The 13799-nt window shown below is 38.1% G+C and overlaps 1 protein-coding gene across 1 annotated transcript in view; it reads right to left on the minus strand.

The window, feature by feature from the left end:
* Positions 1–5032, minus strand: part of LOC104519260 (round spermatid basic protein 1-like protein) — a gene marked incomplete at both ends in the record, with an annotated part of 31159 nt that extends 26127 nt beyond the window's left edge. Inside the window, one exon of the mRNA XM_010177269.2 lies at positions 4927–5032. Coding sequence (XP_010175571.2) covers positions 4927–5032 — 106 coding nt within the window. The remainder of the gene's footprint in view (positions 1–4926) is intronic.
* Positions 5033–13799: the final 8767 nt, after the last annotated feature.

Raw genomic sequence — 13799 nt, forward strand, 5'->3', positions numbered from 1 at the left:
GAAATCCCAGTTCAAACCACAGAAGTGACCCCCTGGATCTTCCAATGAGTTTTGAGTTCATAACCACAAATAACTAAAAAATAGCTTAGAACAGGAGCAGTCTTAGAGAGTACAAGTGTTCTTGTAGGCACTGCCACTTACAGCAGGAAAAAAAAAAAAAAACAACACACCAGGAAAAAAGCCACCCAGCACAAGAGAAAAAATGAGAAGTCTTTTACATCCTAAAAATCTCTCAAGTTTGTACCAGTCAGTTAAATAAATGACAGAATTTTATATTTTGATTTTAACATAATTTATCCTCATGTATTCCAGATTTATTTTTATATATTATACAATAAATATAATTTACAGAATAATTTGATGGGTTAATGAAAAAACATATTAAAAACCATTCAAAAGAATTAGAACAACTGCCCTCCTAATAGAGTTAAAACATGCACACAAATTCTGAACCAACACAAAATGCACACAGTCACTCTGCAATTAAGGAGAATGAGCAACACCAGCTGCCAACAGGCTGAAAAGCTAATAGACCATGTGCTAGAAACAAACATAATTTCAAGGTGTCTCAGCACACAGCACAGGAAACAAACCACACAGCAGCAGTACAATTGAGAACTGACAGCTATCTTGTTCTGTTTAGAGGCTTGAAAGCTTGAATACTAAACATCAGAAGAGTCAAGTCTAAAATACATCAAATAATCCTATTTCATGTTCTCAGGTCTCCTGGAAGTTGAATAATCACAACCACCTTGAGAACAGCTATTCAGGATTTTCAGAAAGTGATGCTGATAGGCCTACAAACACAAGATGTGACAGAAGTTACTACAAGGATAGATGTTGACTTATACAATGTTAAGCTCATTACAGTAACTGTCTCCTACCCCATCAGAGCCACACAGGAAGACTAACATGCTTCCTCTTAGACCCTTTCCAACAACTGCACTCTTCAGGAGAGCTTCAAAGGGATGTTGTAAGATAAGCAGATGTTTATAAAGTGACAAATAAAAAATATAAGCCTCTCAAATATTTTCAGTTAATTCTTCAACAACAAACAGTCTGAAAATACAAAGTCTGCAAACAATTGCTGGAGTCTGGTCACCTGAGTTACCACATTAAATATACACACACCTCTATTTACATCTGTGTTTAGTCCAAGTTGGTAACTTGGTGCGTACGGACTGTGAAGCCAAATCAGTACCACAGGCAAACCAGTGTGGTGGGCTGTGTGCCCTGCACTCTAACCTCAGTCTTTCCCATCCCCTCAATATCCTACCAACTCAAGTGCATTGCATACAAACCCTTCACCATTTTCCCTAAACACACACACGAAGACAAAATATAGTGGATGGGAAAAAGCTTGCAGTATGACGCAGCAGTAGGTCTCAAATATACCAATATGTTATAATTGCTTCTGTGCAAAATCCATCTATAAGAAATGTAAAAGGTTCATAAGAATGTAAAATTGAAACAAATGTAATTTCTCCCAGAATAATAATTTCAAAAAAAGCTTTGGAAAACAATTTGTACTTACAGAAGTTCATACCAGCATGATAGAGATGTTCATTCTCCCTTCTTCCCTGCATTTTGGCATTCCATAAAGCAAGGCATTTAATCTTGCAGAAACACACATCAAGAATTTATCCTACTGCAATTTAAGAAATTTCTGTGCTCTGATACAAATAACGAGAAAATCAGGACTATTTTTTTTTTTTTTTTAAGGAAAAACATAAATGATACTGTTTACAAATAAGTCTATTAATCCTTTTTGGTTTTGCAGGACCTCCAGTAACCCTCAGCCAGGTCCCACTGGTGGGATTTTTTTTTTTATGAAACTTTCAAACTCAACTCCTAAAAGGTAACTTTTTCATTATGCACATTTTTTGAAAAGCAAGTTTAAATCACTTGTATTTCCTGAATTTTTAACAATATGCATGTGCCAAGAAGCTTTTTTCCAAGAACGGAGCTCTTGCTTCCACATAACAGATTGAGAGAAAAAGGGGCAATTACATAGCCTTATTCTACAAAGCATACATCTGCAAGTGCAAAGGCTGACAGAAAAAAGCTTTTAATCCTAAATACACCAAGAAAAGCCATCAGACTCTCCGAGAGAGCCAAACACTTTTCCTTTAGCACCTCAGGAACTGTAAAAATACCTTCTTTAAGAGTTGCCCTTCTCCAATACAGGCAAGTTTTATCATTGCTTTCAGCAGAATGGCAACCCAAGTTTAGGCAGATGAACAGTTCACAGTCCTAAGCTTTCTAAATAAGTAAACTCTTCCACCTTCAGCTCAAAGCACCAAAATCAGGTTTATGTACTAACTCTCCCTCAAAAGGCATCAGTCCCTCAGTACTGATTTCTTCTTCTATAACTAGACATTTATCTTGGACAGTTCAAGTGTCTGAAGTAAGGTAGGCTATTACCTCTATTACCTTCACTGAAGGGGTGGAGGTAAGTCAAACAGGGGAAGAAAAACAAACAAACAAAAGACAAAAATCGAAACACTAACAATATTCTCAACACAAGAAAAGCATTTGGCAGATGGTCAGAGTAACATTTTACAAGATATTAATCTAATGCCTAGAAGAAGGAAATAAGCTGTCTTTAGAAGTCAGCACTGTAGTCTCTTACACACACAAAAAAAAACCCAACAACAAAACCAAATACCTAAAGAAAAGGAAAGTAAGAGCAGTTCCAAACCTGCCTGCTCTAAATAACTGCTCTCCTGGAACACACCCTTCTTTCCCTGAAACAGGAGTCGATTTTGCAGGATACTGGCAAACCAAGCATAGCCTCTACAAAACACTTCCCACCAGCATCTTAAAGAAAATCTAAAAACATGACACTTGACTGATAACATATCACGTCTATGAAATATGAATCATGCACTTGCAGCACTGTTCTCTGTGAGAACCATCTATTTGGCTACTCACCTAGTTCAGAACAGCAGGGGTGTTCTACCACAGCCCCTGTGCATACGTGTTTTCATATTAACTTGAAAATAAAGCACCACTTGAGGCCAAATATCCCCACTGGGTATGATTTGTGATAGGTGTGTAACAAGACTTGCTGTCTTTGCAGCTTTCACCCCATCTGCTGAGTGGCAACGGAAATAGGACACAGGGTAAAAAAGGCTGGTACACAAACAAAACCTGAAGAACCTCACTGTTGAGGCAGTTAAGTGCTGCCCAGTATCTCAGTCACCAGCTTCCTTTCATGCTCGGCAAAGACAAGCCACATCTGTTCTTTTCACAGGAAGTCACCAGCTTACACATTCCTCATGGTCCAAGCTGATACCTTGAAATCTGATCCACACAGGTTTTAAGCTGTCACAGTTGCTAATACAGTTACTTGGAACTGTGCATACAGTATAATATATGATGTAGTAATTACAGGGTTCCTTGTCTCTGACCTCATATGAACATTTTGAAGATAATGTTTTGTTTTGGTGGTTTCAGTTTTTGTTTGTAAATAAAATCCTACAGCAGACAAGATAACAGAAAAATATATCAGGAATATGTTCCTAACTTCAAAAGCAGAGTCTGAAAATAACAGATTAAAACTAATATTTTGTCTACTTAAAGAAACAGCATCCTCACAGGAAAACTAATGCAGCATGACCTGGAAGTGAAGAGTGAGGTGTTTCAGGAACTGGCTCAACTGCTGTGCTCAGCAGCACGAAGTCCAGCTGGAGGACAGTCGCTACTGGAGTAACCCAAACACTGATACCTTCTGCCAGTACTGCTCAACATCTTCATTAATGATGGCAATGAGGACACAGAGTGCACCCTCAAGTTTGCAGGTGATACAAAACTGGAAAGAACAATGCACCACAGGGTTGTGCTGCCAGTGAGAGGGATCTTGAGAGGCTGTAGAAAGGGGCAAGCAGAAGTCTCACGAAGTTAACACTGGGATGTGCAAAGCCCGGTGCAGTAAGGGGAATAACCTCATGCACCAGGGCAGGCCGAGGACCAACTGCCCGGAGAGCAGCCTTACAGAGAAGGACTTGGTGGTCATGGTGGATGACAAGTTGACCATAAGCCACCAGTGTGCCCCTGTGGAAAAGCAGGCCAGCAGCCTCCTGGACAGGATTAGAAGAACTGCCAGCAGGTTGAGGAAGATGATTCTTCCCCTCTGCTCATCACTGGTGAGACACATCTGGAGTATCATGTAGAGTTCTGAGCTTGCCAGTCCAAAACAGAAATGGAGTGAGCCCAAAAAGGATTAAGGGAGCAGAACATCACTCACATAAGGAGAGGCAGAGAGCAGTGAATTGTTCAGCATGGAGATTATAAAGGAGGATATAATTGATAGTCCTGGGCACTGGACTAAGTCCCTTCCAATCTCAACTACTGTACAATTCTAAGATTCAGTGGATGTACAAGCTAGTGTGAGAACTTGTGACAAGTGTAATCTTAATTACATTCCATTACAGTAAATTAATTTGAAGAAATTACCCAAAATTAAGACTGCCTGTTGTACATATTTTTTTAGTATTTGACAAAGTTCCCAAACTGTAACTCCTCAGTTATTCAATTTTGTGCATTTAATGTTAAATATAAAATGTGACATGGATTCATTTTTCTTCTCCACAATATATAAAATGATAATCTTCTTCAGTAACTGCAGAGATGCAGCTATCATCAATATTATCCCTTGAAGTACCAGTCTTTACTACTACTGTATAAGTAACATTGTGGTGACAGTTATACTTTTAATCTCCAGTACCTAACACAGTTAAAAAAAAAAAAACAAACAAACAAACCATTTCTAGTTACATTCAAATTTGCAACCCTCATACAAACTAATCAGGGAAAACAGCATTTAAGTTAAATGAAAAACATACTATTAAAACTCAGTATCCAATCCAATCACAAAGATTTTAAAGCTCTAGAATGAAATACCACTACATAGTTCGAACCTACCTTTCTGCAATAATTTGACCTCTCCATTTTCTTTCTTGATTTCATTCATTATTTTGTGCTTCTTCTTCTCTTTCTGCTTCTTTTCCCTTTCTTTAATTTTGTCTTTGATTTGAGCTGAAATGCAAATATTTTACAATTAAGTTGGAATGGAAAACTTATTTTCACATGCACGTTTCATATTACCCTTATGAAAGCTCCATTAAAAGGATAAAAGGAGGAGTTACAAGGAAATCCCAGTACTTACAATATGAAGAGCTAATATTTATCTGTTGCATAATCCAACATAAGCTTATTTAACTCATACAAGTTTTGTTTCTATGACGTTAGAACTGCATGTACCAATGCAGCATGTTAACCGTATACAGTTAACCTTTGTTGCTTACTCCTACTACCCTCTGCTCTTATTTCACATCTGTAATCAGCTCTTATTTCTTGAAATTCAAGTTATGTGCATTAGACAAGAAATGGGGAAAAAAGAGTAGGGTTTGTATTTTCTTGAGTGCATATATACACTAGAAACCTCACATAACTATCTCCACATAGCCTAAATTTAAAGGCTTTTGCAAGTAGCATGGAATGAAGATTTAATTTGTCAGCTGCAAAATCTTTCACATTAAGTTCACAGGCTATACTAATGTATTAATAGCAGTGAGATGTAATTAATAGAGATACATGAAATGTGCTGTATTGGCACAGCACATATAATGCACTGGTGCTTCCCTTGCTTACCTACAATCAGCAACAGCTTACCTCAGCAGTCTCACTACTCATTTACTTTCTTGTCAAGTCACTCTAGGTTTTTAAATCGTTGTCATACAAAAGCAGAGCCTTTAGGCACGCTTTCTACATGAAAAATACCAGAGGTAGAGGAATTCATAATTTCTAGGAGTAATCCTTTCAAAGCAAGTTCAGATTTCTTTTTGAGGCCAAGCACTTAGAGCAGTCAGACTTCAGCAGGCTCAGACGCACTGCAGTCAGCACTTCATGCCTAGTTCCTTGGCCTGAAGCCAAGTACCTGCTCCAAGAGTTTACTGGGCTTTTTAACCTCCGCAGGGAAAGTGGAAATCTAATTTCCAGCTTGTACATACTGTTACATTTCAGAATGCTTTATCAATAATACAGCTAAGAGTATCATTGAGCTAAAAGACAATCCTGATGTTTTATTTATGGTACTTGCATTATAAACCCCACATGGAAGCAAAGAGAAATCCAATTACTTTTCCTCAAGCATTCACATAAAATAGAAGCAGGAGGTATCTTCACTACTAACAAATCAGAAATATTCATCAGAACCAAAGCAAAGAAAGCCTTCAATTCTAGAAGGCAATACAGAGCATCTCATAACCAAACTATTTATGAAGCACGTAAATAGTTAAACAGAAGGTGCAAAGGGTTGAGTACTCCCCCTAAATGAGTACTGTAACAAGGACTGCACAGCACTCACAGCTTTCCTTTTAGGAGTTCCCTAGTAAGGCTACAGAACTCGAACCCAAGTAGTTGATAGAATAAAGAATGCATTTTGAGAAGAGCCTAAGAAAGAAAGAAAAACCAAAAGAGACCATAACTGAAATATGTCTGTTGCCTACCCACAGATCAAGATAAGCAGCAGGGAAAAGAAAACAGAAACTATGCGGGCACAAAACATACAAGGAATAAGGTAGCTGTAGCTTCGAACTGTCTGGAAGTCTTAGTTCTAAACAACTGAAAATCACATCCAAGAACAGCCTTCGCAGGGTTCAACGAGAAGGGATGACAAAGCAGATTCATCTGTACAGCAGACCACACAATCCAAACAAGTTTTTTTAAGCAACAAACCTGTACTTTCCAGGAACACATTAAGTAGACACGAGTCTCCCTCTCCAGCCTGCTTCTCCCTCAAAAGAAACCTCCAAATTGTAAATCCCCTGCAACTTAAAGAGTATCAAGTAGGAAATGAGTTGTACAACAGGAGTTTAAGCAACGCTCTGAAAGCAGTCACTCAGCAAGCAGGTAGTAACACCAGGCTCGATGTGTAACCTGCGCTGAATGTTCAACTCAGCCAGGATTACAATTATCCTGGGAAGACCCAGATTTTGTCTCAGCATTTCCATACTGTTAAGAGGCACACTTGACTTCTGCTGTCACTTAGCAATCAAAGAAACATTGACGAGCATATACAAATGCTGAGCCTTGTTGAAAGAGGACAAGAGAAAGACTGAAAGAATCCTCTACTGCAGGTTCATGAATAGCATCACAGGCCAATGAATCTTCCAGTTTTGTCAGCAGCAACACGTAAGTAAGGAGAGAGAACAAGCTCAAACCTTTTAAAGAGCTTCTAGTTTATTTTCCCCGTTTAGAAAACCATTAGCAGAGTCAGTGGCGAGACATTCCAGACAAAAGAAACAATGGAAGTGTCCTGTGACCTCCTCCAGCAACAGCCACAAGCAAATCGCACCTGAAGCAACTGCAAATACAATGTAAATGCAGCTGAGGAAGGTTTGAAATAAATTAAATGTAACTACTTCCCCTTTAGAAATCACAGTAGTATAACAAAACCCACGTACAGCCCGAGGCAAGTGCAGAACAGTTGAGAAACCCAATTGAAATGTAAAACTTCCCAGGTTTCCTCCTCCAAAACCCACAGAACAGATAAGCAATAGATAGTAGAGCTTTCCTTAAAAAAGCAGAAACAAATATTGAAATAAAGACAAAACATAATATAATAAAACATCTACATCGAAATGTGAGTCACTGCATGGATTAACACTTGGGTCTTAATTCTCAGTTCAAATGTCTTCAGTTTATGAGTAAAAATAAGTATTTTCTAGTCTGGTTGGCAGAACTCAATTCTCAAACGAAATTCTGCAGATTATTTTCCTCAATGAGAAATATTCCATTTCACAGTTTTCAATGGGATGCAGAGATAAAAATCAACCAAATTGTTTTAAGATTGAGTTTACTATAAAATCTGTTGCAATTTAGCTATGCTGGCTCTGCAAAGTCAGTAAATTTAGAAGCATCCAATAGACATGAGTCTAAACGAGTCCCCAAGGAAATAATGTAACCCAGTCAGTGAAATAGTTTCAATTTTCACAATGATTAAAAACTGATGCTTCAGAAAAGCAATTAAATTTAAGATCCATATGCTAATGAGCAGATAATTTGAGTTCAAAGTAAGGTGAAGGACTCAAACAGGGAAGACAAGTTCTAATAAAAAGGTCTTCATTCTAAAAAGCCAACTTACATAGACATCCCAGTGACTGGGAGCTAAAGTCTAACATCCCTAGTCCATAAATGATCATATTACTGTTCCTTCTCTTTTTTGGTAACCAAAGGCACAAGTTAGTCACAGAAACAACCTACCAAATAGTTGTGGCCCATTCTTGGAACTTTTTCCACAAGGGTGTGGGTATTTTGTTTTGGTGTGTATGTTTGGCAGTGGGTTTGGGGATTTGGTTTGTTTTGTTTTTCTGGGGTTTTTTGTTTAGTTCTGGGTTGTTGGGAGTTGGGTTGTTTAGGGGTTTTTTTGGGGGGAGGGGGAGTTAGTCTAAATAAAAGGTTAATAAAGAAAAAGATTAAGATTAGGCACAGAATATGTTCTGCAGGAAATCACAAAAATGTTTATAGTAACCCTTTCAAAATTAATCAACATTAGACAATATTTTTAAGTGAAGTCACCTAAGCATATTTACATTTCAATGACTGTTTTCACATTTTAGTAGATATTTAAAAACAACAACAACAAACCACACCAACATTCCAGCAACATAAACTTCAGTTTTATTTAAGCGGAGTTATTTGCTCTTTCTTTCCCTTTTAACAAAGTTCTTCTGGTAAGGGATAATCAAAACATTAGTCAGGTACTGAATATGAGGACTTATCTAACATTTCATCTGTTTGTTGGGGTTTTTTTTGTGGTGTTTTGTTATTATTGGACCAAAACAGACACAAAAGTTTCCTCTTATGTCTGCTCTACTTTAAAAAGGGACAAAATACCAAATCTTAAAGTTGGTATCCTGATTCTTCCAATGGGAGAAGTAGTCAATCATGATGCCATGAATTGCATCTGAAGTAACAGAAAAGAATATTTAAGAGCCATATAAGATACCAACAAAAAAATGCAGTGAAACAAGTGTCTCTGGGAAAAATACCAGTTCCTTCACTACAGATTTAAATTAACACTTTGTGTTTTACTAGCAAATCCCTCATACCAAAATCCTTCATCTTAAAATCATCCCAAACCCTAAGCAATGCACTTGGCTCCCAACTTGGCCAGAACACAGCTGGATGACTGGTGTCTCTGCTTCTACTCACTGCACTGTATTGAGACAGTCAATAGCTGTCTCTCCTTAGCCCAGTGCTCACTACTGCTGCAACAGCTTCCTTGTGACATTCAACACACAAAGGAGTTACAGCTCCTCAAGACATGACCTTATTGTTCACTGCATTAATTTTAGGGACTAGCTCCAAAGAGCAGATGATATATTCAGGTCGCTTTACACTAATCCATGCTTGCCACTGTGTTTTTAACAGCTACATTAGGTACAATTATGACTAAATCACTAATTATTACATACAATTTTCTCATACATACAAAGAAACATTATTGTAGCACAGTAACCCTTATAGTCTTCTCATATAATTGCTCATTGGGCTACGTGCTCTTCCTGCACACAGACTTCCTATTACTTTATGTACCACTAAATACACTAAAACTAAAAGCCAAAATTTGAAGTAATTTGTATCCCAGATGGAATAATTCTGTATCTTTTAATGAGGTTTATCCCCTATCAAAATGCACTTTTGCTTTATATGCTTTTGACAAATACACTGCTCAGGAAATGACTGTTCACAGACTACACAGAGTTTGTAAATACTCTTTACTAGGATAAATAAATAACTAACTAAATAAAAGAAATTCCAAGCACAGTAGGAATCGGCTATGGAAGGTCCAGTAAGAGACAGCTCACTTCTTAGCTTTCAAGCTCTGCTGCCTGAACAAAAAAGTCTTTATTACTGTATAGGTTTGGGGTTTTTTTTTTTTTACTCTACTAAATAAGCCAATGCCATGTGTAAAGTCTATAAAATACAAAGTTCTGTAGGAATAAGTATCCTTGTTTGGCAGAAACAAAACACCCAAGGAATGAAAAGATTTATAGATGTCTCATTCATACAAGTGTCACCTCAAGTCCATATTCTTTGGTTTTAATGTCATAGAAAGAGTACACTCATGAATGAAATGCATATATAGCAGTGTATTTTAAAAAGTGCTATATACGGACCTGAAGAATTCCATTATGAAGAAGTGCTCCACCTCACCTTCCTAAATGGCATCTGAAGAATGTTTTCACTTTACAGCAAATCCATTTAATTAACTTAATTAATTCAGAGTGACAGGCATACTTCCTTCTCAAATTCAAAAGCTTCTACTTACTTCTGGATGTTGGGTTAAGTACATAAATAAAAGAAATGGAATACATACTGTATTTATAAAGTAAACAGCCATTTACAACTAAAGCCTATAGAAAAAGTTTTTTGTTTCCTAACTAGGTAGAAACCTTCCCATAATGATTGCAGTTATTTCTGAAGTAGTAAAGAAAATAACATAAATTCATAGACCACACCATTCAGATTTCAGAAATTTAACCAGATCTTTGCCTCTACTGCAAGTTTTCTACAGATAAAAAGCTAAATTGAGAACACAGAGAACGAATCAAGTGGGAAACACTCTGTAGTGGATTATGTGCAAGGTGGTCACTGTCACATTGTGAAATTCACACCTTGAAGCCAACGCAGGAGGTCGAGCAAGTTCGTTTCAGCACTGAAAGCTGTGAGCTTTCCAACTGCCTCAGATGCCAAAAGCTGCAGCTGCTTTGCATCAGTTTTCCAGATGGTAACCCACATTAGTAGTCAGTCATAGATTATGTTCAAAGTATTCTGCCTCTCTCTTCTCCCTGTGATTTAAGGGCTGTCACTGCACATCAGGCAAAATATTTACAAACTACTGCTAACGGACACCATCAATATGGTTAACACCAACAGTATTGCAACTGAAGGGGGAGGGGAGCACAAGAACATCAGTCAGCAGTTTCTTCCGTCGGCACTCTCCTCCCTTTAAATACCCATAAAAATAAAACCTCAAAAAGCCATGCTTATCTGGTTATGCAGATACAGGAACACCACTATGTTAACGGTTTGACACCTGCACTTTTATTAAGTCATACAAGGTTCACTGGAGAGCAGGCTTCCTGGCTTAATGAACATCTAAAAACACATGCAGTATTTGAGACAAAAAAAAATCATTATAGTTTTCCCATTCCAATAACCAGGAATATTTGGCTGACACATCTTTCAGTAATTCAAGTTTAAAATCCAAGCTATGACTAAAGAAATCCCCTTACCAGGCGAGAACATTTCCCCAAGCCCTCCAGTGAATGGGAAGGAAGATCAACTCCTTTCAGGATCAAAACATTTCCAAGAAATCTAAACCTAATCTTCACAATTCCTCTGATCTTTGCACTTCTAAAGGAGACCTTCTACACATAGAACTGAATGAGTCAAGTTTAAGCTCATGCACTGGGGAGTTGCATCAGAAATCGGAAGTGGAGAACGTGACAGCTGCAAACAAGGCCTCCACAAGAGGTTTCAGATCTAATATTTCAGCCCACTGACTGACCTTGTTTCAACTAAAGAAAAAGTCTACAACCAGAACAACTTTCTGCTGCATAAATTACACACAGACCTGTATTCTGGGGTACAGGAGGGGCTGTGTTTGTTCTGCAGCTTAAGCTTTATGGTTATTTCATAGAAATGAAAAGGGGCCAACGTGCCTCAGGAGAAAGATACTCATTCAAATTCATCACAACAGTGGATGCTTACACTAATGTCACTATCTGCTCTCAAACCTAAGCTGCATATAAACAAAAAACTCAAACATCCAAAGACATTTGAGAAGTCACTCTTCCTCTTGTATACCACAATTAAAACCTGAACATTTTCTAGACATTGCTGATTGCAGTGCAGCATCTAAACAGAAATATATCAAATAATTCAGAAGAGAGTGATCAAGAGGCCTCACAAGCATGAAAACGACTGCTGAACTGAAGGCGTTTAGTGGGGGGGAGGGGAGGGGAGGCAAGTGAGTCAAGTCACAACAGTACAAAAAAAAGCAAAGGAAATAAAAGTAAAGAGAAAAAGCAAACATTTAGCAGAAGAAAAAAGACAACCTAACTAGCAAGAAGAATGGTCCCAGCTCTAAAGAAGGGAAAAGAAGACGATCCAAAACTTTCTCCAACCTACTTTGGTTAAGTCAGATGATGAAATGAGCATCCCTCCAAATGCAAACCAAACTTAAGCCTGAAAAGCACAATTTCTTGAAAACTTAAAAGCCAGAAGTGTCACACAGCCCAAAGGAACAAAGTTATCAGAAGAATCACTGCTAAATGTGCACCTGAAATCTAATCTAATCTATCCTTCAAAGATGGCAGGAGGGAAGTAGGAGAGAGTGGGGGGGAGAAGATACTAGAGGTAAAAACAAGAGCTACAGTGCCACGTTCATCTTTCTTGCTCATATGGGGAACTCCTATCTGCAAGTGAAAAATACCAGTCTCATTTTGTAATTGCTTGCACACTAAGGTAATCTTATCAGCAAATGGAACACTGAAGAAGAAAAAAAAACAGAGGGAAAGGAAACTGTACACACAGAAATGGCAACAAAAACAGAAAAGATGGTTCATGTATCTGGATCACACCTTATAGCAAACCTACAGACCAAAACAAAAAACTTTGGGCAGGCGTCATTTGATGGAGTGGGGAGTGGCTGAGCTGAGCTTTGCACTGTTAAGAAAACCATTTCAACTATGAACTGCTAAAGCAGAGTACCTGTTAAATGACTAACTGAATCGGTACAGTCATAAACTGGAACAGCAATCGTTTCCATCAGATTCACAGCATGTTTAAAAACAAAAATAGTTACATAACTTTTAATTCCACTGTCAGAATGTACTTGACAAGTGAAATTTGAGCTTATTTTACACAGCCTAAACCTCATATCTGCATATGGCAAAATAGTCTTCCAGGTTCTCTGCATGCTAGATCATCATCTCAGAAGGGTTCACTGAACTCCATTCATTTAACTGAAACACAAGCTGTAAGGTCTGGGTTATGACCCTGCAAGTTAAAGGTCTTCCCAACGAATTAAAAGACCAGCAAAATCTGTAAATGAAGACTTGTTCAGGGAAAAAAAAAACACAAAAATTTTAAAGAGCTTTAAACACATCATCCATTTTGGCTATAACCAAGCTTAACATCTGCCTATCACTCAGGAAAGAAAGGTGCCTCAAAACTAGGCTCTCTTATCTAGTAATTACTGTTGCAAGTAATTCTCACAATTTCCTCCTTAGTGTCAATATCCCTTATCGTCACCACAGTAATTAAACTAGAATTAGGAACATGCTACTGGTACTACTCAAAGTCCTACAATGACAGTTTTCCAAGCTAAGATCTCACACTGATTCACTCCATATCACTGTGCACCCCGATTTCTGTCTACACCACAATCCCAGAAGTCCCATGAGACAAATTTTGCCATTCTTCCCCCTGATCCCCCTAATTTCATTCCTGTTTTCTCCCCCCCCCCCCCCCAGTACTAGGGTCTGTCTGTGCAGTCCCTCTCCCTCTCTCACCAGGGTAAAAGCTTTTTCCCCCAGCATTGTAAGTGCTCTATGTAGCAGAGCATGCACACACCTCACTAATTAGAAACGTGACTCCTCCCAATTCATAGACACCAGCACCCCTATCAGTACAAAGTTCAACTGGGAATTCCACTCCATCCCCTGTGCCAACATGCAATGCATCTCCGCTTTGGCTGCAAAGAGGAGGATGGACTTTTTCCA

This window comes from Antrostomus carolinensis, unplaced genomic scaffold, assembly GCF_000700745.2.
Source record: "Antrostomus carolinensis isolate BGI_N321 unplaced genomic scaffold, ASM70074v2 scaffold8601, whole genome shotgun sequence".
NCBI classification, from domain to species: domain Eukaryota; kingdom Metazoa; phylum Chordata; class Aves; order Caprimulgiformes; family Caprimulgidae; genus Antrostomus; species Antrostomus carolinensis.